Source organism: Silene latifolia, chromosome 7 (assembly GCF_048544455.1).
Source record: "Silene latifolia isolate original U9 population chromosome 7, ASM4854445v1, whole genome shotgun sequence".
NCBI classification, from domain to species: Eukaryota; Viridiplantae; Streptophyta; class Magnoliopsida; order Caryophyllales; family Caryophyllaceae; genus Silene; species Silene latifolia.
The window spans coordinates 127,734,036-127,761,348 of NC_133532.1; the positions used below are offsets into that span (position 1 = coordinate 127,734,036).

At 35.6% G+C, this 27,313-nt stretch overlaps 3 protein-coding genes and 2 long non-coding RNA genes across 6 annotated transcripts; 3 read left to right on the forward strand and 2 right to left on the reverse strand.

Moving 5' to 3' along the window:
* Positions 1-2,998: 2,998 nt before the first annotated feature.
* Positions 2,999-5,138, forward strand: LOC141593098 (vacuolar iron transporter 1-like). Its single transcript, XM_074414050.1, has 3 exons — positions 2,999-3,384; positions 3,694-3,779; positions 4,869-5,138. Exons 1-3 carry the CDS (start codon positions 3,137-3,139, stop codon positions 5,075-5,077), a joined length of 543 nt encoding a protein of 180 aa, XP_074270151.1. The 5' UTR covers positions 2,999-3,136; the 3' UTR covers positions 5,078-5,138.
* Positions 5,139-6,578: 1,440 nt separating this feature from the next.
* LOC141590801 (vacuolar iron transporter 1-like) lies at positions 6,579-6,890 on the forward strand. The gene has a single exon (XM_074411359.1). It carries the CDS (start codon positions 6,579-6,581, stop codon positions 6,888-6,890), a length of 312 nt encoding a protein of 103 aa, XP_074267460.1.
* A 1,627-nt stretch (positions 6,891-8,517) lies between these two features.
* Positions 8,518-10,710, forward strand: LOC141591378 (uncharacterized). Its single transcript, XR_012520827.1, has 3 exons — positions 8,518-8,651; positions 8,763-8,835; positions 10,626-10,710. It is a non-coding gene; the product is annotated as an uncharacterized LOC141591378 (long non-coding RNA).
* Positions 10,711-14,476: 3,766 nt separating this feature from the next.
* On the reverse strand, positions 14,477-20,442 carry LOC141593099 (uncharacterized). Of its 2 annotated transcripts, XM_074414051.1 has the most exons (16): positions 20,155-20,442; positions 19,789-19,901; positions 18,721-18,811; positions 18,432-18,558; positions 18,166-18,337; positions 17,605-17,749; positions 17,436-17,526; positions 16,868-16,926; positions 16,675-16,752; positions 16,334-16,417; positions 16,071-16,261; positions 15,577-15,705; positions 15,306-15,378; positions 15,069-15,154; positions 14,892-14,976; positions 14,477-14,777 (listed from the first exon to the last, which is right to left on the reverse strand). In XM_074414051.1, exons 1-15 carry the CDS (start codon positions 20,248-20,250, stop codon positions 14,901-14,903), a joined length of 1,611 nt encoding a protein of 536 aa, XP_074270152.1. In that variant the 5' UTR covers positions 20,251-20,442; the 3' UTR covers positions 14,477-14,777; positions 14,892-14,900. The 2 variants fall into 2 exon arrangements, 1 of the variants encoding a protein (XP_074270152.1); XR_012521284.1 differs by lacking the exon at positions 14,477-14,777 and having other exon boundaries at positions 15,244-15,378.
* Positions 20,443-22,429: 1,987 nt separating this feature from the next.
* On the reverse strand, positions 22,430-22,848 carry LOC141591379 (uncharacterized). The gene is made up of 3 exons (XR_012520828.1): positions 22,801-22,848; positions 22,605-22,667; positions 22,430-22,480 (listed from the first exon to the last, which is right to left on the reverse strand). It is a non-coding gene; the product is annotated as an uncharacterized LOC141591379 (long non-coding RNA).
* Positions 22,849-27,313: the final 4,465 nt, after the last annotated feature.

Sequence of the window (27,313 nt, forward strand, 5' to 3'; positions counted from 1 at the left end):
GGCGAAGCCCCGAATTAGTTTAGTTTACTTGTGTTTTTTTTTTGTTGATCAGGAGTATCCCCTAGACCCATACCGACCGTTGGTGCAATCTTATTCGGAGTACTGAAGGCAATTTAATGGATTTATTCCTTTTAAATTTGGCTTTTTTCATTCGTAAGAGTTAGAAATCGAATCCATAATTACTTGTTTATGAAATGGAAGCCTCATTCATACCAGTCAACTTTTAGCAGATTACTTGTATTGGTGTTATGCACATATGCATGTGTTCTCACACTCCTCTGGTTTTATGCAGTCCAAGTATAGTTGCCCTTTTCAGCCATTTAAGGTTGTTGCTTTCTTCCATAGTCACATGTTACATGTTCCCAACGGGAAAGAAAAGCATCTTACGAGAAACACAAATTGTTTTGTACTCTCGATGTCCATGCAAATTGTTGTCCCATTTTGCGTCATATTATTATTTGGAGTGTCATGTGTCATATGATTAAGGTAGTGTGAGATGAGATATAAAAGTGGAATAGATGATCCCAACCTTTATTTAGTGTTTCTTAATACAAAAAAGGTACATAATTGAGTAAATTTAAGATTATTTTAAGACGATAATTCTGAGTTAATATTTTTGTGTGTAAGTCATTTGCTATTGATGAAAAATTCTTATGTGTTTTACACAACAAATATAAAATGAAATCTTTGCGAGATAGTAGTGATGTTGTATAATGGGTGGATCTTAAAATTTCTCCTAAATTTTTTTTGTGGTGACTAGAATTTTTTTGCTATTAGTAATACTAGAAGATGTGATCGATCAATCCAATTTATTTACAATCATGACCTATATTTATATTGACCTCTTAAAAGCAAAACCAGCAAATAATAAGTTATCGAGTATCATGTAATATGAGACAATCTCATAATAACCTCTTGTTAGATAATCTCACCTGATAGTTTAAATTTCTTAACTTAAGTTTTTAACCGTTACTCCCTTCCCTTCATTGAATCCATACCATTTGAATAAAATACTACTCACATACTCCCTCCTTACCAATTCAAAGGTAACACTTGTCTAAATTGTCCGTACCAATCCAAAGGTAACATAATATAAATGGATTGTAAATTGACAAAAGTACCCTTATTTCCTCCTTATATTTACATAAATACCAACTTGTGCCCCACACACCAACCCAATAATACAAGTTTGCTTTCCTCTTTTGCCCCCACTTTTACCCTCTTTTTTTGGTTTCCCCCATTTTTACCATGTTACCTTTGAATTGGTACGGAGGGAGTACATAATATACTTATCGAGTGATATGATTTCAAAGAATAGGAAGAAATTTAATATATCAATTAAAGAAAAAAAATGCATGTTTTAAGTTTTGACTATTTGTAAATGTGTTAATCCCGTTATCCCCCTACTACTAAGAGAATAAAAGTTCTCTAAAATTTTCCCGCTCAATTGAAATGCTCTATGATTGGTCCTCACCTCTCACAATATATCATAATTATATCATACTAATTATATACCATAAATAGGAGATAGTACTACACATTTTAATTTGTAAACACACATTAATGAGATATTTTGATTTTTTTTTATTTTCTTATACACGTGTCATTGCATTAATAATCGTAGTTGCTCATTCATGTAATCATATAATAATATACTCCCTAATGTATATAATTAGGTTCAGTTAAAATATCAATCTTATTTGGTGTTAAAATTATCAAATATTCTCCCTTATTATACCGCTTAAACATTTACTAGAATATATAATATTTAGTATCTTTCTACATTATTATCTAAAAAGCCGCGTATTTGCGCGGGATCTATACTAGTCTTACTAATAAAATGGCACAATTGTTTGTGATGGATAAGACATATGTATTGTAGATTTGTAGAAAATAGGTGTCAGGTTCTAATTTCTTCTTATTATAATACGATTAAGCGCATGATTTGTTAGACCAAAAAAAAACAATTGTTTGAGATTAATCTGTGGGTCTGTATTTATGCAGCCCACAAACTATAAAACTGATGTTGAAAGAACAAGAGCTAAAGATTCTGATCTTTGGGCCTTGTATATATGTTTGGGCTTTTATTTCTCTTACTCATTGTAGTGAGTAAGATAATGGCCCAACTCCGTTAAAGGTTGCACTCTTTTCATCCCTGTCGAGTTAAAATCGAAAGACATGAGTATATTCCCTCGGTCTCAATTATTGGTTACAACTCACGAGTACCTTTTCTATTATTGTAAAGGATATTTTTAAGAAAATTTAATAATAAATAATTAGTGATTATAAAAAAAACTGCATATATTTATCACAAAACTGTAAAAGGAAACATTAAAAATAGTTGATTACTCAATTAGTTCCATTGATGTTTTCGTCTTTTTGATTACTCTTACCGGCTTTGCATCTATGTACCCGGTCCACTATTTTATGTAGCGTAATTTATAGTGGTCGTGATTATTTGAGCATGAAAAAATCGCTATCCTCTTATTAGTTATTTATATTTTGATTAAAGATAAATACATAATTATAATAAAAAAAGATATCGTAAAAATATAAAATATTAGTAACATTGATATGGAATCAAACAAAAGTAGATACTTTACCCATTTAATACATTAATCTAAAATGTTTAGATTGAATACAATCAAACATGATAAGTTACTATCAAATCAGCAAAATGACACTATATAATTAGTGAAGGCAGCGCATGATTACCTACCACTTATAAAAATGACAATCGATAATTAATACTACGACTCTGTTCATTTGAATTGCAACTGTTTGAACTGAACTGAACTGAACTGAAGTAAGAAGTTAATTTGTGAAGAAAAGAGCTAAACTGAATTGAACTGAATAAAGCTGAATTGAATTAAACTAAACTGAAATTAAGTACAAAAGGCATAACCTACAAATTCCGTATTTAGAAGATATTTTAAGAGACGGTCTTTCTGTAAATTTTAGCGATACTCCAAAAGTCCACATCAATAACAAGCCAAATACAAACAAATCTCTCCTATAGTAATTTTCCTTAAAACCCTCTTTAAATCCCCTCCACTCCACTCCATTCATTCTCCAAACCATCTCCAAATTCTTTCACTCTCAACAAAGACCAAGGAAACAAGAGAGATCAAATTCAATGGCGGCGACGATATCGATCCCGGAAAGCGGAGAAAAGACGGACGCATTACTTTTAAAACACCACAAAGAAAAACACTTCACTGCCGGAGAAGTAGTCCGTGACATCATCATTGGTGTTTCCGATGGCCTCACCGTTCCTTTCGCTCTCGCGGCGGGATTGTCTGGCGCTAATGCTTCTTCTTCTATTATTCTCACTGCCGGTATCGCTGAAGTCGCTGCCGGCGCTATTTCCATGGGCCTTGGCGGGTACGTCCTATTCTAATTATATTATAAATTCTTATATGAGACGGTTTCACGTAATTCTGATCTCTATAAATTCTTATATGAGATGGTGTAACATGTTTTAATTAATTTATTTATATTGATATTATAAATTCTTATAATTTTCACTTTATTCAAAATTTCAATTAACTTTGGATTCATTTACATAATTAAGAAATTATACGCTTGCATGAATTTTTCCCGAGTTTATCTTATTGTATTACTTGTTCGTCAGCATGATGATTTAGTACTTATATGTTAATGTTGTTTATAATTTTGGGATTTATGTAAAAGGTATTTAGCAGCAAAGAGTGAAGCAGATCATTATGCAAGAGAATTGAAGAGGGAACAAGATGAAATTGTTGCAGTTCCTGAAACAGGTTTTTTTTTTTTAATTATGTCCAACTCATTTATTTACCTTTAATTAAAATACGTCACATAAAGGTAAATAAATGATTGAGACGAAGAATGTATTTAATTTGAAAAGTAAATGTCAGCTTTTTTATCTTTGTTGTTATCTTTTCTTTGTTTAGAAATGCGAGTATTGTGGTTGTCACTTTCTGTGGACTATTGAATAAAATTCCACAACAAAGGGTATCAATCCAATCTTGATGACATGTGAACTTTCTTGGTTAGATATACACAACAAATTTGGAGTTAATTACAAAATGAACTTAGTCAATTTTGTATGCTTTGTTTTCAAGACTTAATTATGTACATTACCATATACCTCATAATATGGAAACATGAGTTGTACATACAGTCATACAATGGATTACTTTTAAAAGAATAAATGATTACATAGACTTGGTTAATGTTTTGAGTGTTGAATGGATCCAATTGGGTTGGAATTTGCGTGTTTTGAGCCTATAATAAACGTGTCAGGTCGTATTTGCTTATTAGTTATAGCAACTTATAACAATGTTTCGAGTATCTGAAACCCGTGGAATATCTAATATCTAATTTAAGGGTATAAAGGAGAATGAAGTGTTACAAGTAATTTAGATTGTTTCACTTGTTGGGATGACTTGATACAAGATCTTTAACTTCCTACATTTGCATAAGTGATTAAATAAATGTATCAATTGTTGTTGAAATTTGCATGTCTTGAGCCTATAACAATGTTTCGAGTATCCGATACAAGTGTGTGAAAAGGAAAATAAAGTGTATGTAAAGGTATTTTGGTGATAGTGTCACTTATTGGGATGACATAATACTATATGCTTTAATTAACCTTTGCATTTAAATAAGGTGTGATTGCATATTTTGCATAGTGCCCAAAAGTCTTAGAATTTGTCTTACTAAAATTTGTTCATGTTATAATGACAATACTTGAGTTTATGAAATTAGTTCCATTAACATAGATGTAATAATTGAAATATGGCTTTATATTTCATGCACATTTCGTAACTGGAGATAAATGATTGGGACGGAAAAAGTAACTTTGTTGTTGATTGATACAAATGCAGAGGCAGCGGAAGTGGCAGATATATTAGCGGAGTATGGCATAGAGCCACATGAGTATACTCCTGTGGTAAATGCTCTTAGAAGAAAGCCTCAAGCTTGGCTTGATTTTATGATGAAGTTAGTCTCCTCTTTCTCTCTTTACCTTTTCTTCTTATTGCATCCATTTCCGTCAATAAATCGGAGGATAATATTAAACAATAGAACTTACTGATTGAAACGGAGGAATTAACTTTTAAACCGAGTATATAGAGTAATTAACTAATTATACAAAATCTTACTCAATCTTCTGCCTACGATGTATACTACACGTTTTTTTGTTATAGTATATGTAAAGATGTATATGTAGATCTAAAAAAGTTGTTTGAAATCACATGTGAAGAAGACATATGCTAAAAATATTCGTAAATTCGAGTACAAATGTGCCAATCTTCGGGTTAGCTATATCATGTTCATGTCTATTATAAACATAACTTTATGATAAAGAATCTTTATACTACTTTATACTCCGTAGTTCATAATAAGTGGAGTAAGTGACCAATTTACATGGACAATGTCGTCCAAGAAGATGGGTCCAAATCTATTGCTAAAGGCAATTATAAAGGATTCCACTCTATTAGCAGTAGGTCTCCCTTGCGACGGGTCAGATATTGCGACGGGTAATATGTGAGTGGAAATGGGTAGAGGGGACAAGGTGGACACCCACCCCATGTGTTTTGTCTCTCACCCTTATGGGTTTTTTGTGAGACGATATGGTATCCGTCGCAAGTTTGCGATAGATACCCTCCGTCATAAGGGAGATTTTGTGCTCTATTAGTGACATTGCACTTTCATTGTGGTTATCATTGATATCTTCTTACATGTACTTTAACATCTTTGAAAAGTTGTAAAAGTTCCTTACTTCTTTTACGGGTAAAGACAACCTATATTACTCAGACTCGTTTAGAAGTATCGGACACAAGTATTAAGGCGTGTATTCGAGTGTCATACTCGGTTACTCTTAAATTTTGGATTTAATAAGGTGTCCATGTGTCATATCTTTATCCAATGAGTATCAAATGTCGGAAACGGATACGTGAGATATATAATATTAAAGTCGGAGTGATATGTCATATTCTTGTGTCGTAGTACCTCGCATATTAGGGAGTATTTAGATAACTAATGTGTCGACAATTATTTATTCGTATACGTTATTTTAAACAAGAAAAACATAGCTAATTGAACTCTTCTTGCAATTAGTCAACCTATCACTTTCCTTGCAACCTTGCAATTCTAAGATATAGATGCCACTTTGACCTTGGTTAACAAAAGATAATCCTCTTGAAATTAAGACCTCTTATAATCTCCTTTCATTTTCTCCTTTATTTTAATCAATTATATAAACCTATTTTAATCAATTATATGAATCGTCGTAAGTTAAAATTGCCTTAAACAAGATTGGTGGTTAACAAATGGTTTGCGTCTTAATACGTGCCTGAGTGCATCTTTATTCTTTGGCGACTTCTACTACGGGGTACTTTTTAAGTGTATCCTCCAATTTTCTCCAATTTTCATTTGAGTTAAAATCTAGTTATTCTTTGAATTTGGAATTGAAAGTAGCAATAGTCTATCAACACCAATACTTGTGTATAGTCATGATTGCTTGATTTATATCCGTTTTACACAATATTTATGTAAAATAGTTTTTTATAAGACCAAGCTAACCGTTATAGGTGATGAAAAATGACGAGGTTTGTTTGAGGCTAGAGAAGCCAGATCCAAGAAGAGCATTAGAGAGTGCATTCACAATCGCCATCGCCTACATAATAGGCGGTATAGTTCCCCTCTTTCCTTACATGTTTATCAAAGAAGCGGGAGAAGCTGTGATAGCATCAGTCGTAATTACCTTAATTGCACTGTTGATCTTTGGTTATGCAAAGGGTTACTTCACAGGCAGTAAACCCTTTAGAAGTGCATTGCAAACTGCTTTGATTGGAGCCATTGCTTCCGCAGCTGCATTTGGTATGGCCAAGCTTGTTCAAGGATGACCAAAAGATATTGATTCGAATCCTGTCTAATCAGAAGCCTACATAGTGTTTCAAATGCTACGCCTTGAACCATTCGACCATCTCTCCCAGACAACCTACTCTTGTTTTTTTTGTGTTTTTTTTCCTATGGAATGTTTTTTTGTTTAATGATTTTATGTTAGCTACATACTTATATGATTAATTACGTACTCTTCTAATCTTTTTGAGCCCAAATAGTTTTCCTGGATTTGCGTCCTGTAGAGTTCGTGTTAGTTAGCCAGATGATTGAATATTTGAATTATGAATTATTATGTACTCTGATGAGTAACAAAATATTTTCTTTGCAAAATGCATCATTGAGAATTCGTGTTATATTAGGTAATTCGTGTTACATTAGGTAAATGATTAAAACTCTAATGTGTGATAACAAATTAAGTTATCTATGCTGTGTGTATTGAAATAATTGCTTTAAAAAATGTATCATTGAGAGTCCGTGTTAATTAGCTAAACTAGGTTTAAACCCGTGAAATTCACCCTTAACATAAACATATCTATATATGTTGCCACGCACAAGATCTAAGTTGACAAGAATGATTATTGGCCACGGCGGTAGCCTAATCCATGATGCAAGTGATCTTTTGCCAAGAAAAAAGTTGTTCCATGGCATAATTTTTTTTCCTAAGTTAGTGATTGAAAGTTTTATTGTGGGTAAGCAAAACTACCCATGAATTATAAATTCCGTGACATAATTATCGCGCAAATGTCATTTTATTGTAGTGCTACCAAACTATTACTACTATCTTATGTACAATTAAAGAATCAGTATCAAACAATTAAAGAATTTGCAATCATCATCAATGTTCATCAATCTTTATCAAAGATCACCATCACGATCTGCTCTTATTTTTCCCCAATTCAGGATCTCTTTCTCTTTCTTTTTCCTTCCCGGTCTATTTAACACAAAAAAAATTAACTATTAATAAAAAAATCACAAACCCTGAGCAAACAAAAATACAATTACATAGCAAGTCCAGACCAAGGTCGATGCACAGGCTTAGGCTCAGACCGGGCCTAGGTGCAGTGAATCTTGTGTCAGAAGTAGAATATGATATGTGCAAATCATCTCCTTGTATGACCAAGATTGAAAATAGAGGATTCTATTCCAACTGAAGGTGATATGATCACACATCTTCATCTTTTAGTTTGTATTGCAATCCTCTTCGATCTTGTCCGCTTCTTTCCACAACTAGCCGTATAACGAAACCATTCGAGTAATTAGCAAGATAACTGTAACAGCCGCGGATTTTCCATTTTGACATTTATAATTTAATCAACCATTTTACTGTCTTATTTAGATATTAAATTATTTAATTTGATTAATTTCATTTTTAAACATGATTTTTATAAATATTATATTTTTAAAGCTTAGCTTATACAAAAATAAATATTTTGGTCGGATAATGATAATAATAATAATAATATTTTCCATCATGAGTTGTAGTGGGCTTGAGACGTAAATTTTTAGTGTATATCGACTCAATTTTGCATGTTGGGCCTAGTATGACAATTGGGCTCACATACTGCTCTTTCCTCATAAAAATCATGAAGGGAACCCTAACCACACCTCCCTCCTCAATTTCTCAGCACTCATCTTCAACAACCACCACCATCGTTACACCTTTCTCTTACAAACTTCAAAAACTCCATAACTTGCTCAATTCTTATCCGAATCAAGTGATTTTCGCGTCTATCTCTTCCTCTCACCGCCCTCCATCTTTCTAGGTAAGAAGGATCCGACTTTCCTCCTTATATAGGGCTGTCGAACCATTTTATACATGGTACCTTTTCTCTAATTTCGATTCTTAGTCTTAATTTGTGTTTTCTTATGTTTAGGAGAAAGATTAGTTAACCCGGAAGTGGATTCTTGAAAGGTAGACGAGTCTGTTGTGGATTTAAGTGCAAAAAGGTAACGGTGATGGGTTACTCGACATTATGTCAATTTGGGTGTTTATATATGTTATAGTTTGTTCACATGTGTGTTAAAGTTAGATTTTTTACATGTTTTTACTTGTTTCTTGTTGAATGAATTTTGTGTGGAATCTCTCTTGGTGGTTTGAAGAAGTTTCTAGTCTTTTGTATACATAGATTTATTAGTAAGGAATCCGTCTTATTCATGCTTAATAATTGTGCTTAATTATGTCATGAAGTTGTTAGTTTGGAATTGTTTGAATTTGAATCGAACCTTGTGTTTTAACCCCTCTTTTATGCTTTGATTTCACCCTTAATACTTGTATAAAGTTACTTGGGTAATATATGGTGCAATTGGGATGGTAATGACATGATAAAAAAATGATTTGGGGATGGAGATGAATTTGTTGTGTCGTGCAAATCAGTGATTTGCGCAGGCTGCGCCACAGCCTGGACCAGTTTTTGTAAAATGGCCATAACTTCTTCGTTACTTGTTTGTTTGAGACTTATGACCTACCGTTAGGAGGATAAGCTATCACCTTCAACTGGTTTCACCTCATTATCATATATAGAACTCAAGTTATGACCGTTTGAAGTTGACCCTTATTGTAGTCGAGTACTAAACTTGTTGTTATAGATTGGGTTTTATGTTTCTTATTGGGTATGCATCTTAAACTTGTTTCTAATGCTTGTGTATGGTGTATTGACACTCTTTTATCATGGGAGAACCTGATATTTGTTATACTCTCGTACTTATACATGCTCCAAATGAATTGTTTACGTTATGTTTATATAATCATTTTTACTCGTATTTGTGACCCAAGTGTGACGATTTACATGGTGTGACTACTTTACATTCCTTTTTACCTCTTTCGGATCTTTGGTCACGAGTGTGAGCCATGTTTCCGGATTGGGTTATCTTTCCCCTTTCGGACCTTTGGTCACGAGTGTGAGCCATGTTTCCGAACTAGGATATCCTTCCGCCTTTCTTCGGACCTTGGGTTACGGGAGCGTGCCATGTCTCCGATTAGAGGTTACTCGACCTTTGGATACGAGTGCGTGCCATATTTCGAGTCTTGGATACGATTGGGTATCGTTTGTCGAATCGGGTGTCACCCATCCCGAGAGTCTGGATCCAGGTTTAGACTAGGACCGTATTATTATCGTCGTCCTACCAAGAGGTTGGAGTCTAGGTGTTTGTCTTGTTTGAGTTCATACTACGTAAATGTCTTGCTTGACTATGGTCATTGGCGTGTCCTTATATACGAGAGTTCACGTCTTATATGATTGTTTGTGAGAGTCTTGGTCCTATCGGACACTAGTGGTGAGATGCAAGCCCCTAGTTGCGATATGATCGCCGGGATCGATGTTCTCATCCGTTCTTATGGTGAGATGAAAGCCATAAGTATGAATGCGACATTAGTAGCCACGTCCCGTGCTATGGTTGTTAAGAAGTTTTCAAAGTAATGGCTATGGTGTCCATCCATGTATTTTCTATTTAATTGATTCGTTGTTTACCTTCTTCATATGATTCGATGCCTAATCTCATATCCATGTTTTGTTTCCTTGAATGCATGTTTAATATAATGTATCATGCCTATCTCATTAAGAATGTAGTATGCCTATCTCGTTATGATTATCGTTATATTCCCTTGCTCATTATTATTCAAGTATGATGTATGATCAATATGTTTATTTAAGTTCTTGCTTATGTGTATTTTGACATATTGTGGTTGGGAGAACCCTGAGTTACTCCCCACTGACTGTGGCTGTTTACATGAATGACAGGTTTGTGATGCAGATTATGGGGAAGACATGTGAGCTAGCGAGAACGTTGACCCTTGGACTTTAGTTATCGTTTTCTTAGACTCACCTATCTTTAGACTTGTGCTTATTCATGAGATATTTTTTCCCCAACGCACTTCGTTTTTAATTGTAAAATTTAATTATCTTTCTTTTCATTTTCGTTTGATCACTTATGGTGGATTTCGCACTTTAAACTTTTAAAGGTTTTAAAAATCTCGTATTTTCCGCTTAGATTTAATTGTTCTTTTGATGCTTCATCGAGGGGTGTCACAATAACAGTGGAATACCGAATACCCACATATTCGGCATATTGTTGAATCGATGAAACACTAAACTAAATAAACACTTGTGCTACCATTACTACTACTAGAGAAAAAATTAAACAATAAAATAATGTTTTATTTATTTATTTTTAACACCATCCTCATTCATCATCAGCAACAATCATCTTTTATGTTCATCAAAATTAGCACATCTTCATCAATCTTATACTGCAATCCTTGTCGATCTCCTCCGCTTCATTCATTCCCCTACTAGCCTCCGCTTCTCTCTTCCTCTTCTTCCCTTCCCACCCTAACAAATAAATCAAATAAACCCTAAAAAATTCAATTACATAAAAATAATATAAATTCAGAAAAAGAAAAAGAAAAAAAAATATCGGGCGGTCTTCTTGAAAGCAGAAGAAGACTTTTACCGCAAGCCATGTCTTCAGCGAGCAATGTTCGAATTATAGAGTTCCGTTCCAGAAGAAAGTCAGGTAATCACCCTCCTTGTAACCCCTCTCGTTAGCGAAATTTTTTCACTTAATTGTATGCCTATCAAATTTGATCTTGTCCTTCGTAATTATGATCTCGAAATCGTGTAATATCCCGGTGTCAATGTCCCTCATTTTCATGTTGATTACCCTGATGTGGTAAAATTACATCTTCCTAAATTTCAGTATTGATACGAAATTGATGGTGTACATCATAGTCGCCGAGTTTCTGGCTGGTCATTTTTTCTTGAGAAATAAAATAGCCGTTATATTTCCAAGTTTTGTTTTCAAATCTCTGTCTATTTATACTATTTCTAGAGAGCCGGTATTAATAGGAAGCGTATTGTATTTTTCTAAGTACAAATTTGTGTGTATTGTGGCTTACACAATAAATTTGTGTGTATGGTGGCTTACACAATAAATTGCCGGCTTTAAGTAATTAAACTTCAAGAAGCCCTTTTGCACCTCTGATTTTTTCAGTTTTTCATTTGCTTTACAAATGCCTTTTGTAAGAAAACAATGAAATTGGGAAAAAATCTCACTTAATTTTTGGACACTTCAACAAATTATTCAATTATTTATACATAAATAAACTAAGCGAACGAAATAATTATATATCAAACACTACATAATTAAATTATGTAATCTTGTAATCTTTTTGAGCCGAAAATTTTTTCCTGGGATTTGTGTTCTTTAGAGTTCGTGTTAGTTGGGCAGATGATTGAATATTTGAATTATGAATTATTATGTACTCTTATGTGTACTGAAATGTTTTTCTTTGCAAAATGCATTATTGAGAATTCGTGTTATATTAGGTAAATGATTAAACACTAATGCCTGTCAACAAATTAAGTTATATAAGCTGTGTGTACTGAAATAATTGTTTTAAAAAAATGTATCATTGAGAGTTCGTGTTAATTAGCTAAATTAGGTTTAAACCCGTGAAATTCACTCTTAACATAAACATATCTATATATGTTGCCACGGACAAGACCTAGGTCGTGGCTAAAACAAAAAAAATTGTCACGGAATAATTCGTGGCTAAATATAATTTCACCGCGGGTGTAACATAGTTGGCAAGAACGATTATTGGCCACAGCTATAGCCTAATTCGTGATGCAAGTGATCTAGTTGACAAGAATAATTATTAACAAATCTCAAAATTTTCACTCAAATCAACCCTAGTTGATTAACGAATTAAAGGGAAAAAAATTGTAAAGAATTGATGAATTACAAGAATTACGGTATGACTACTCATCTACTACTGTACTACTAATATACTATAATTATCTTTAAAATCAAATCTACTCGCTTCCTACTGAACAGCATGCTCGCTTCCTACTGAACAGCGTGGGGAAGAAGATGAATAAAAGAGCAGAAAATTACCGGCTTCAGGTCCTTCTGAGAGAAGAATCATTAATTCAGTGCAAATAATTTCATCGGCTGACCACGATTGAATGCAGAGAGTGGTCTTCCAACTCAAGGTTAGAAGATCACCCTCAAGGTAATGACAAAAACTTTTCCAATCCAAGGCGTGGAATTGATTGTGCCCCTTATTGGTTGTGTTAATGATGAATGTTGCATACCAAGTTCCGATGTCTAGATCTTCAACATCGATGTTGAACCTTTCTTTATTCAATAGCTGCAGATCAATGTTAGGCAGAATAACATCTTCCCACATGTCATTAGAGAGAATGAGTGATTCTCTTACATCAGACGAGTTCAGAATTTTAGTCGCACACGCCATTGTTACGAAAATACACAGAGAATTAGGGAGTGAAGTTGAGTTGGTCAACAACAAGATTAGGTTCCATAACGAAATTCCAAATATCTGCAGATACTCGGAATTGGTTTATGTCACTAGGGTTAATTCTTTACTCTCGTAGATTACAGAAGCCATGGTGGTTGTTGGTGTTTCTTGAGTTTCTGTTGGTGTTTCTCCAGTTCCTACGCCTGCGGAAATATAGCCGTTACTCCCTCCTTTTTTTTTGTTTTTTTGCTTTTTTTTATTGTTGTTGTGCGTACGGAGTTGAATTCTTATACTTCCTCCATTCAACTCCACTCTACCACTTTCAATTTTCTACACTATTCACAAATAAACATTCAATTTCCATTTTCTCTCAATACAGAAAGTGAAAATATATTGGTGTGGGATTTTGTTTAATTCGTCTTTACGAGGACATTAAAAATATCTAACTTTTATAATTTTTGCAAATACGTAGCTAACGATATTTACCGCGTAAAACACGCGTTGACAAACGTGATAAAAGAAAGTGGTAGAGTGGAGTTGAATGGAGAAAGTAGGGTATATGAATCATGTACATAATTTACCCTTTTACCCTTTATATTTCAACTCCCTATCCAATTTTTCTTCTTCTTTTCAAGTCTTTCCTCCTATATTCACAACAACCAAACAATCTTCCATTTGTGCTCGTTGGCTAATCAGATATGTTGTAAAACTCTATTTGGCCCTTAAAAGTTATTTGAATTAAGTTTATGTGATTTTTAAAAATTCATGGAGGGAGTACATCATAACTCTGATTTCTTAATATCTTTTGCAACTTTTACAGGAAATAATCATTTATTTATTAATGGTCAATATTAATAAATTAAAATAATTTGTGTAATCCATGTATGTTTGATTCTCATTTGTACATAAATACATTGTGTTAAATTCCTAATATTTTAATTTACTATTAAGTAAAATAATGGCATGTGTATTTTATTTATCACTCATATAGTTACGGTTTTAGTTTATTTGAGTTGACTTTTAAAACTACTCAATGTAGCCTTTTTCTATGTATTATATTGCACAAATTCTCATTATAGACGGACCATTTCCCCTCACAAAATACCCAATTGCCATAAAGTGGGAAGCACATGGGGGGTGCCCCACCTTGTCCCCCTACCCATTTTATTAGAGGTCTTTACCCGTCTGTTCGCCCCACCCGTCTATACCAAGACCTATTGATTATATTGTACTTCGTACTTCCGTATAGATTTTTGATTGAACAAACCCTTAAAATAATGTTGACAAAAGGTGCATGAATCAAGCACAAAGCTCACGAGAGAGTGCAAGAGAGTAGTACAAAGTATAACATTTATTCAAATGAAAAAGATGTTTATTATGCTGTAATTATATTAACATCACAAGATCCGTGACAAAGGCATGCCTTAAACAAGACCTTCTGGTTCAAGTATCGAACCAAAGACCTGGTTGAGTATCCCATAAATTTCAGCTGGAATGTGCGCTTCCCGAGCCTTCAGGATGAGGTATTTGAGAACACATCTGCTCCAACCCGATGTATGAGTGCACACTTTTCCAACAAAGTTGAACGCAGTCGTACAACTAAAGCTTGCCTTTGTTTGTTAGATCAGGTCTGGTGGAAACGGAAAAGGAAGGAAATTCGTGTAGGTAAAGCTATGCAAAGAGTTCAGGGTATATCAATCAGAGGTGTCATCGTGTAATTATCAAAACATTGGTATTAAGTTACCTCAAGAAGTCACCGGAGATCTAATGCAGCATTTATATGTCCATCACTAAAATACGAGTGTGCATTTTCTTCTATGTCGTCCAACCTGCAGTATCATCAGTTTCAGAAATTTAGTTGTTAAAGACCAGAATACGAATATTTCCCCATGTTTTTCACTGTTTTAGATTTCCTGTTTACCTGTAGATGTAGTTTACCATAATACCGCCACTTTGAGAGAGTCCCTTCTCTGATTTGTCTGCCATCCAGTTTAACCGTTCAACCATCTGTTTCACAATGTCATGATACAACAAATAATGAGAACATGGTAAAATTTTGAGCAAATGAAATTTTGAGTTTACTAGTAAACATTTACACATTCACAAATATTTTTAGCATGATACTTCCACTGAAGAAAGCTCGTGGCTCAGAACATACAGCTCCATTCTGCAAGTGAAAGTTTGCAACAGGATCCAGAGCTTTTCCTCTCTTCTTTTCTTGAAGAAGATACCTACGTAACCAAAAACATGTGAGACCACCATAAATTGTACTGTATGTATTCCTCGTTTGATAATTGGCTTAAAAGCTCAGATGTAAGACTGTCTCGTATCTTGTGTGAATTAGCAAAGGCAAGGATGCTCCTTAAATCCCAAGTTTTCTAACATCACATTATTGCTTACTTTCCAAATACCTCTACTGAATACAGTACCTGGCACAAAGTCTCATCAAAATACGTTTGAGCACCGCCAAAATTTGATCAGATTTGCTCCACTCGTGATTTGGAGATTGCAGCAAGTTCAACATGACTTCCATGCCATTTCTCCCAGGAATAGTCTGCCTGCAACTCATAAAGTCAGGATGCCTTGTTTTAATACGAGACTAAACTTCGAGATTATCCTTCGACTCTTTCAAGATTCAAGGGAAAAAAGGATAAGCTAGCTTTTGTACTATTTCCTCTTCCTCTACCTATTAACTCTCGACAGATTCTCAGTAATAAATCAGATTTATCATTTTCATTTGAATATAAAAATTTAACCATGAAACGAGCTATAATAAATAAAACAATCGGATGTGAAAACTTGTGTATTCCTCTATTGTAAGTTGCCTCACGTTGTTAAGTTGTGTTTCTTCTAGGTCACATAATCTAGTTTGAACGGGAATAGAGGACTTTTCTTCCATGGCAGAATAATGAACAAAATTCACCTCACTGCATCTAAAAGTTCCTTTTCTTCGTCCGTGGTCAGTACATTTTCTCGGAATGCAGACCCAGCAGGTTCCTCCTGGGAAGAGCATGACAAGTCTGAAGTGACTGCTTCGGCAAGCTTGGATTGAGATGCCAACTTAGATAAGAGCCACTTCATGAACCCTGGAATTGGGCTAAGTGTTGCAAATGTCTGGACATATAAGGAAGAAAGTTCAGATGCTTTACTGCCTTACTGGGGTAGAAAAAGTGCACTCGTACTTACGTTGATTTGTGGCATACCCTTCTTAACCAATTCAATCACACGTTTGATAAGAAATTTTCCCAGATTAACCCCTGCCAGTCCTGGCTGTCAATTTTGAGAAAAATATTCAAATCAAGATAAACAGGGTTAATGGGTTCAAAGTTCAAACAACAAGAGAAAGGATTATAATTAATAGACATGGACGATAAAAAATGACAAACGGGTTTCTTATGCACACTTGAATCAAAGCAGGAGAGAACAATGCACATGGAAGATAATAAATTTATGGGCTTTGGGCCCAATAACAACACACGTGACATGAGTGCACGACTCCGTGAATAACTCCCAGTAAATATTTTTACCTGAGTTGATGATATTGAGTAAAACAATGCACATGTAGCATCACATTCGGACGTTGGCGGATCATCCCACAAGACTTCCTGAGAAGTTTAAGAAAAAATAAAATTACGACACTTATATATTGTGGATACAGAAAAAAATAGTTCTCTCTCTCTTTTTTTTTCAGTGAAGGATATGACTAGCAAATAGCAATACCTGTATTGTCTGTGCAACATTTTTGAGCAGTGCTACTTCAATAAAGATAAGGGGTTCACCTGAAAATGGATCAGACCTCCCAAGGTCAGCTTGAACCAATAATCTTATACGATATACAGTACAAAGCTTAAATATGCCCACGAAACTAAAGCGTAAAAATTGCATATTTGTTGAGGGTGTGTAAATTGACTATTTTATACACATCCCACGTAATTCACATAGGTTTTCAGATTTTTAGTACATTATATATGATATTCCTTCCTATGGTGGTTTACTAAAATTTTGAATGCCGGATAGTGTTGTACACTGATACTCGTAGACTGTTGACATGAGAGCGTTGGGACTTCGGCCAAACTTTTTAAAATCCCAACTGAGAAGAAAAACACCTGAAGGAGTGAAACTATGCAGAAGTAAAAAGAAGCGGAGGCCTGCTGCATGATAATTTGATTTTTAAAACGAGGGAAGCTAGTTCTTAGTTTGGGATGTTTTAGTCAGAACGGAAGACTTGCAAGTTGTGCACAAGCGTGGGACAAAGGAACGAGTAGTTCACACTGGAGAAGGGTCTTACCCGGAATTGCAGGATGCAAGTACCCAAAACAGCGTCGTCCAACTCCAAGTCTCCTCTTAAGGTCAATTAGGCTACTAATAGGATGAACAGCCTTTTCACCAAATCTTCATAAGTTTGCAGGCAGAGCAATTCATTACCATTAAAAATACACCAAGTAATAGAATAAAACCTCATATGCCACAATCTTTTCCAACAAAGAAGCGGGATCATCCCAAGTTATTTGGTGGAGCTCCAAAGCAGCTGGACTGAGCCACGTGATAAGCTTCTCTTTCAAGTATGAATCCAGTGCACGTAAAGATGGAATGTTATGTTCCCTGAAATGTGAAAAGTCTTGAATTGTTTAATTCTGATGCGTGATGCTTCACGCAAGTTAAACGGGGAGAATTCATTGGATAGAACATCTCAGAAAAATATCAAAATCAGTGTTACAGATTACTCAGTCCTTGTGTCCTACAGGCTACACCCTATATTTTAATAACGTCGCTTAGTGGATTGTTGTATATCTGTTAACTAATTCTGCAGAATTTACAGAAAAATGTTCTAGTACTAATTGCATTGAACAAAGAGATTTTTTTTTATCTCGTATTTACAATCTGTGATTTTAACGAAGGGTTAAGGCTACATACATACATCCAAGTGATCCAACCACCGTTTACCCCATCATTAGTGGGACCCCTTCAGGCAAACAGCTGCAGAATGATTATGTAATGCAATAAACTAGTGTCCTTACTCAAGAATAGAAAGAATATCGGCACGAAGTGAACATAAGAACTTCAATCCTCCAGGATGTGTGTTCAGTCTTTCAAAAAGAACTTCATAAGTTGGTTGAAGAGCTTGTCTCAAGTTTCGCTCAGTCCTATAAAATGTGGACAGCAACCCTTCATCCTGAGCACTAATTTCACCTTTATCATCCACCAAAGTATCGAGGAGTCAAAACCGCAAGAACAACATAAAAAAAAATTCAGAAATTTATACTCAATAAGTCAACAAACCAACCAGAAGGAAGCTGCAGACCAAGATACTGCTTTATAAGCTCACGAACATGGTTCCGGTTGAGGTCATAGTCTTTGGCAAGTACCATTAGCAATCTCCGTCTGTTTTCAATAGAAAGATCATAATAGCCCTGGTCCAAATAAAAAGGAACATTATCAAACTAAATAGAATGACATGCAAAAAATAGGCGATGGCTTCCTGTGCTAGATGCTCATCAGACTGAGACAGATGATTAACGTCATCAATTCAATAACTTGCCAACAAATATAATAAAAGGGGATATATGATGCACCTTTGAGAATTCATTCAAAACTGCATCCAAAACTTCACTTTTGTTCATTGTTATAGCTGAATGCATCGATTCTCTTACATGCTCCATTACCCTGCATTTGAAGGATTTAATAGCCTTTAGCCACAATGTCAGCTTCCCCTTCCTAAGAAGTCGAATTCTCACTATTCTTTAGTACTAGATAGTTATAGAATCAGTAAAATAGCTTTACTAAACTAGATGCACTTTTTATATTGTAAAGTATTACTTAACTGATGCAACTGCTATGTAACATTCATTATTATAGGTAATCTTAAAACAGCCTCAAAGGGAGACGATTACCTACTTCATACCACACGCAGCCTTACGCAGTCATTTTCAAGGGCCCTAGAGATACTATGGTAATGTATTCGTCACAATGTCGTACCCTGGGGAAAGTTTGCGTAGTACCTAGTACCTCATCATAAACGGCAACAAGCGCATATGCCCTCAGAGATGACAGCGTTTCCATTTGACAACACTATAGTCTATAAAGAGCAATGCCGTGGGAACGGGACATCCAAACTATATCTAAATTTGTACTCCATTCCCATAGGACGTCACAAGGTTTTATTAGCTTTCATTAATCACGATTCCATAATAACCTTGTTGTGCAGAAGCGTGAATATCTCGTGATGGGTCCTGCTGCGTCGGTGTCCACTGTCTATAATAGTACCATATTGTCCGCTTTAGGCCAAACCCTCACGGATTTACTCTTGGGCTCCTTCCCCAAAAGGCCTCTGCTATTATATTTAGTAAATACTTATAAAGATGATATTCCACCTTTTATTCTACCCATACGGGACATGGGTTTGCACCCTGACAAACCTTACATCCGATAAGCAACACAGTCTTAATGGAGTGCCTAACATATAGAATTATAACAAGCACGATAACAGAATACGCTCAAACTGATTCACAATTCGCTTGATTGAGCCAATCAAGTTACTCAAAACTAAACTAAATTGTAAAATCAAACTCTTCTCCTAGCTGCAACAACATATACAAAAAAGATTCAAACTTTATTCAAATTTGAGCAACAAAAGATCAAACCTTTGAGGATTTTCTGAAGAGCTGAAATTATTAATATAATTATTATTATGCTTTCTGGGTTCTTCAGAATTCTTATTTTCCTCAGTATTTACTAACATTCTGCTAACCTCCTTCTGCATGATCAAAAATCTTAGATTCAGTAATGTTAATCACCCATCAATTAAATTTAATCAAATTAATAAAGTTCTGAACTTTTGGAAAACAAACTAATAACCAATTAAGGAAATGGCAAATTCTTTTATAAGACCGTCTTATACGAGAATTATAACGGAATTTAGCATAATACCAAACAAGTGATATTTAAATAAATTGTTAAAAGCTTTGAAATTTAGACTTAAGGTAGGATTGGAAATTAAAGGAGCTTACATTAACAGGATTATGGGAGAGTTTTGTAGAATCGGGAATAATTGAAGGTTTCTTCATTCGAGTGCGCATTAAAATTGCTAAACCTTTTTTGTTCATCGTTCATTTAGGAATTTTTTAAAGCTAAATTTGGTGAAAAAGATATCTGATTGTTTGTGTATCGCTTTCAATTAACAATTGAATTGCTGGGTGGAAATCTTTGGAGAGAATAGCCAATTAAAAAACAAAGCTTTCTTTTGGGAAACTATTCATGTTGACTGACCAGAAGATGTCCCTAATTTTAATGGTGATATCAAATTAGTCGTTTGTAAGACGGTTTTACAATGGAAGGTAAAATACTCGTATTGTATTTGTCTATAATGAGGTTGCTCCGTCGGATGTAGGTTGAGTTACCACCTTAGGCTCGAGTTATTAAGATTTGCAAGTATTTAAATTAGGCCTTTTTAGTGTTTTATATTAAGTTAAAAACTCACGACTTTGAGAGGAATATCGATGGGGAGGCCGAAGGGTAAGCATGGTTAGGGTCAGAGCTGGCAAGTCTGACTCGACCCGAACCCGAGCAAACCCGACTTGACCCGAACCCGAAAATATTGTGACCCGAAACCGACCTGACCCGACCCGATGACGACCCGTAACCCGACACGACCGGATTATCAGTGACCTGAACCCGACCCGACCCGATTAAATTGATGACCCGACAAATTTTAAGCTTAATTTTGATCAAAATGAAAGTGATTTTGTGTTTAGATTGATATGTTTGACTTAGTAATGGATTAATTAAACCAAATAATAGGTTAAAAACTAAATTTAATGGTAAAAAATTATAGTAATGCGATTACGTTACAGGACCCGATAATGACCCGACTCAAACCCGACCCGACCCGATAACGACCCGACTCGACCCGAAAGGGTATGCTGACCCGATATGACCCGAACCCGATTGCGACCTCTAGTTAGGGTCGTTGTTCGTGGTGAATGGTGGTCTAGGTGATCGGTTTTGTTTGTCGCAAATAAGAGTGTGTGAGAGTTTGGGCTTCATTGTAATTGGGCTTGTCGATATATCTGATGTCGATAACTTGACCTATACCATATTTCTTGTAACCCGTCTTTCAAAGGTAAATATATATGATTGAGACGGAAGAAGTATTTACTATATAGTACAGTATAAAACTAATTTAGCTTATTTAGCTCAGTTTCTGCCTGCATTACTTGTCAAATACACTCACTCCGTCCGTCTCACTCATTTGTTTACCTTTTATATTATTTTAATCAAAGGCAAATATATGATTGAGACGGAAGAAGTAATTTAGCTTAGTTTGTCAAGTTTACTGCATGTTTGTGTTATTTCATTTCAGACAGTCTTGCTTGTGACGGTCACAAGTTTTTGACCTCTCACGGATGCCTTCCCATTGTTGCTTCTTGTGAGAGGTCACAAGCTTGTGACGGAATAGTACTGTTACAAATGAGAATTTGTGATTTTTGAAACGTTTCCATTAAAATTTGTTAGGAATCATCAGAATGATATTTGTTTTTTCATTTATCTGATTCAGGGATAAAACATCTATGGATTCCACATTCAAAAAAAGTAAGACTTTGAGATTCGGAAAATGTAATAGAGAAGATCGGTTGAGTTGTTTATCGGATGAATTGATATGTCAAATACTTTCATTACTTCCCACCAAGGATGCTGCTGTTGCCAGCCTCTCGTCCAGGACGATGAGGAGCGCTTTTATGCCTCAGTTTGTCTATTTTTACTGGACTGCCTGAATTGATATGTCAAATGGGGAGGGCCACTATCCGCCACAATATATTTCTACTATGTTCTCTCTAACATCACAAATTTTTATAGAAGTCGGACACTGTCCCTCACTTACCCTCCCACTTGCATTTTCTGAGAGGGCCACTATCCATTTTCAGTTTATGACGGATAGTGGCCGTCTTCAATGAGACGGACTGCTCTAACATTTAGGTGCCAGAACTATTTTAACAAACTTTATAGTCAAGCGCATGCTACTGTAGACAATATATCATTAAAGTGTCACTGGGATTGGGAACAATTCTCTCCTATCTGCAGTCTGCACCCATAAATCACTGAAAACTCTTCAAAAAGCATTTACCTGGAGCAACTTCAAAAATATGGCGGCTTTTCACTGCTTTTTCCCAAAACTGCCGAAATCTCGCAGTATGAAAATAACACAACTGTATCAGCACATTTCATGCCATTCGTAAAAGAAAACTGCATATAAAAGCATGATCATGGAAAACACATAAAGTATACCTTCAAATAGTGAGAAAGAACAATTAGTGTCTTGAATTGCCCTTCCATTTGCTGATGAATGACAAACAAAAAGGCAGAGAAGAGAGTTAATCAATAGTAGTTAAACAACAAGGCATAGGCAACACCACACATGCGAGAATTAAATGCAAGTGAAGGGAAGAATATATGTGAATACCACTCATTCCGGAATCAAAAAGAGACAAAGGCTGAAGTCAGAAGCAGGCATAGCCATCAAAGCCTGCATAATAGGAAGAATAAAAGAGGGTCATCAAGAGAAAAGAAGCACACACTTAGCAATCATCGGAATCAACCAGAATTATCTGCCTCTTTCAAATAGCAAATTGAACTAACAAAACAGAACAAAGGAAGACCTTGACCAAGATGCAGGCAATAATCTGAGTGCTCATCCTCTCTGGTTCTGTGAAATGGTGTCAGATGATGTGAATCTTCAGCAACATAGATGGACGCCATTGAAGCTAACTCAAGCTTTCAAGTAAAATTGAAGTATTTGATATGAACAACAAATGTAAATAGAATTTGTGATTGTATTAACTTAATCTAATATAAGTACATGAGCATCTATATATACAAGTGGAGCTAACTAACTAATCCTAGTCATGTCCTAGTCAGCTACCGTCAAAGTTTGTTAGAGAAAGTCAAATCAGTTACAAGTTGTTACAAGTTTGTTATGACATCTTCTAGAGGCTTCTATGGAAAATATCTTCAATGATAAATGGAGTTTGCGGTGCTGAGGTTGTTGGGATGACAGCAGCTGCTCGTGTGAAGCCATGTGCACATATCTATGACTCACCCCCCTTCCTCAAGTTGGAGCTGCAGAAGAATAAGAAAGATGCAAGCCCAACTTGGCAGATAAGAAATGATGTTGTTGCTGTCCTAAGGGCTTGGTCATCAAGTCTGCTAGCTGAAGATGAGATTTAACATGGACTGTAGACAAGAACCCTTCTTCAAGTCTTTCCCTGATATGATGACAATCAACATTAATGTGTTTAGTGCGCTCATGGAAGACAGGGTTAGCAGCAATGTGTTGTGCAGCCTTGTTGTCACAATGTAATGCAATAGGCAAAGTAACTGAGACTTAAGTGTTGGACTGCATAGGAAAGGTCTGGCCTGGTTAAGTTCAAATATAGTAACCTTCCAATGAGCCGTCTGTAAATTTCAGGATCAGGGAGTGGGGTGCCATGTTCTGTGGATAAATGGAGACCCCTGGGTAAAGGAAATGGTGCAGCTTTACACTCTTCCATTCCTGTGTCTTTAAGTATGTCCACCACATACTTTCTTTGATTAACAAAGATACCTGCAGCAGACTGCATCACTTCCAAGCCTAAGAAGTATTTAATGAGACCAAGATCTTTAATTGTAAATGCCTTATCCAAGACTTGCTTTAAGAAGGGAATGAAAGTAGTGTGATTGTCATTAATAAGTCATCCACATACACCAAGACAATTGTAGTGAGGTTATCCGCTGTCCTAACAAAAAGTGAATAATCACTCTTGGTCTGAACAAAACCATGAGAAATGAGAAGCTTAGCGAGCTCTTTGTTCCATTACCGAGAAGCTTGCTTTAAACCATACAAGGACCTTTTTAATTTGCACACTTGTCCTGGTTGAGCCTTGGTATAGCCTTATGGGGGTTGCATATAAACAACTTCATCAAGGAAGCCATGTAAGAAGGCATTGTTGATGTAAAGTTGATGGATAAGCCATTGTCTTGATGCTGCAACTGCAAGTAATATCCTCACTGTCACAAATTTGGCTACAGGTGAGAAAGTATGCTTGTAATCTTTCCCTTCCACTTGACTATAACCTTTGGCTACAAGCCTGGCCTTATACCTTTCTACTGAACCATCAGGTTTAAATTTAACCTTGTACACCCACTTAGACCCTATGGCTTTAAAACCATCAGGTAGGTGCATCAACTCCCAAGTTCCATTGGACTCTAGGGCTTGAAGTTCCTTATCCATAACTGTTACCCAGTTAGGGTCATTCTGTGCTTGCTTATAGGTAGATAGCTCAGGAGTATGAAGCATAGCATTCAAAGAAACTGAGTAACTAGGAGAGTGTGTAGCAGGATTGACAACTGAAGGAGATTCAGTATTAGAAGCAGGTGAAGCAGGAGGAAGTAAGGTTTGAATTTTAGAAGGGACAACAAAATCCTTGAGTTTGGAAGATATCTGTCTATGTCTAGTAGAACATCTGGAGCAAGGAGGGATGTTGTTAAGAGGAATGAGATGCTGGGAATGAGTAGGAGAAGTGGTGGTGAGAGGGGAAGAGTGGGGAAGAATAACATCATCAGTAAGAGTTTGTGTTGGAGTAGGAGAGGTATCAGGAAAGAAGACAGTAGGGATATCATTATTTAAAGTAGTGCTATCAGAACTTTGGGATTGCAAGGTATTAGGAAGCACAGAAGAAGAAGGCAAAATACCCTCATCATCTGTGTCAGCAACAGGTGAAAAAGGAGAGAAAAATGGAAACTGGGTGGTGCTGTGGTAGAATGAGGAGTATTTAGTGACTGTGTTTTGTAAGGGAAAATATTTTCTTGGAAAATCACATCACGACTAACAAAAATTTGATAAGTGTCAAGGTCATACAGTTTATAGGTCTTTTGTCCATAAGGATAGCCTATAAACAAACATCTCCTACCCTTTGATGCAAACTTATCCTTGTGAGGTGTGTATTTCAAAGCATAACATTGAGATCCAAAAACTCTCAATTCATTGTACTCAGGACTTCTTCCCATCAGAATCTCATATGGTGATTTCCATCCAAGAATAGCAGTAGGTAATTTGTTAATAATATGAGTAGCAGTCAACAAGCTTTCCTCCAAAAAAGATTTGGGCAAATTAGCATGTAATAAGAGTGCTCTAGCAGTCTCAACTAGATGCCTATGCTTTCTTTCCACCCTACCATTCTGTTGGGGTGTGTCTGGTACACTCTTTTAATGGACAATGCCATTTTTAAGCATTAGTTGTAAACAATATTCTTGTACAATTTCAGTACCATTGTCACTTCTGACAGTTTTGACAGTAGAATGATAAAGATTAACCACTTGAGCTAAGAATCCTTCAAATATGGTGGTTACTTGGGTTTTGTATTTGAGCAAGAATGTCCAAGTAACCCTAGAATGATCATCAACTATGGTGAAAAAAATAATAAGCATCAGTGATGGAAGGAGTTTTGTATGGGCCCCATAGATCAACATGAATAAGATCAAAACATTTAACAGCTCTACTGTCACTTCTGTGAAACTGTGACCTATGCATCTTTGCTTTAAAACAAGTATCACAGACATAAGATTTTAAATCCTTACAATCAGTATCATCAATACACTGCATTTTTGCTAAAGATGTATGCCCTAGCCTAGCATGAAAAAGCTCCACATGAGCATGTTTCTTACACTTAAGAGCACTAGAGCTATTACAACATTCTGCTGTATACTGAGCAGTCTTATTTACAACATTATTAGGAACAAGAGTCATTAAGACTAGCATATTGTTTCATAGAAGACTTAACAGACTGTTTAATGGAAGACTTCAACTTGTACAGGCCCTTTTCTTGTAATCCAACTGCCACTGGACAGCTAGAAACAGGGTCCTGTATAATGTAATGATGAACAAAAAAGTGAATCATTAATCCAGTAGAAGCAAGCAATTTACCAACAGACAACAAATTGTGCTTGAATGCTGGCACATATAATGCATTATGCAGAGTAATGTCATTATTTAAGTGTATATTTCCAGAGTGTGTCACCATTTGTATAGAACCATCAGAAAGACCTATTTTAATAGGTGTTTGAAGCTTTTTGAGACAAGCAAACAAAGTAGAATTGCCACTCATATGATCTGTGGCACCTGAGTCTATGATCCAATCAAAAGATGAATGAACAGGTGCAAAAGAATGAATTGTAGTTGTACCTGCGAAATTCACAGATACATCTGAAGCATCAAGAGGATTATCCTGCTGAGTATTATGAACCTGCTGATTCTGAGCCATATGCATCATGTGATTATAAAAGGAACTCAACAATTCTGGATTAAACTGAACAGGAACAGCAGCTGATGGAGTATATCCTGAATTAAAACCAGAATTGTATCCAGGAACTATAGGAGGACCCTGTGAGGTAGAAGCTGCAAACTGTGCTGGTGCCTGAGCCACTGAATCTTCAGGTGGCTGTGCAACATTACCAGAAAAACGAGCCATAAACTTTTCTCTGAGAGCTTGATTTTTGATAAAACAAGTCTCGAGAGTATGACCTCTCTTGTTGCAGTGAGGACATCAACGCTCATCAATCTTGAACTTCTTAGGAGCATCTCTTTTCCAAACATTCCAAGGTTGCTTACGAGCTGCGCTAGATCTGTAGGAATTCATAGCACTGGTGTCTTGACTAGAATTAAGCACATTAGTGATCATTTTCTGACTTTCAACTTGCTGCACTATGGAATATGCTTTGTTAATTGGAGGATAAGGATATTTGTACGCAAAACCTCATAGGTGTCACTTAATCCCATTAGAAAATTAATCACTTTCTCACGAGAAGAAATCTCAAGCAACTTCTTATACAAAAGACAAGTACATTTATCCATAGCTCCACAAGTGCATTCTGGAATTTCTTCAAGCTCCTCAATATCATCCCAATGTCTTTTGAGCTTGTTGAAATATTCAACAACAGAAGAGTTCTCTTGTGAAATGTTCTTCAATTCCTTCTTCAATTGATACAATAATGGAGCATTTGACTGTCCATATCTCTCAGAGATATCAGTCCACAACAACTTCGTAGATTTGCAAGAGACAAATCCGTCCTTAATACCAGAAGAAATTGAGTTCAGAAGCCAACATCGAACCATATTATCACATCTAAACCATTGAG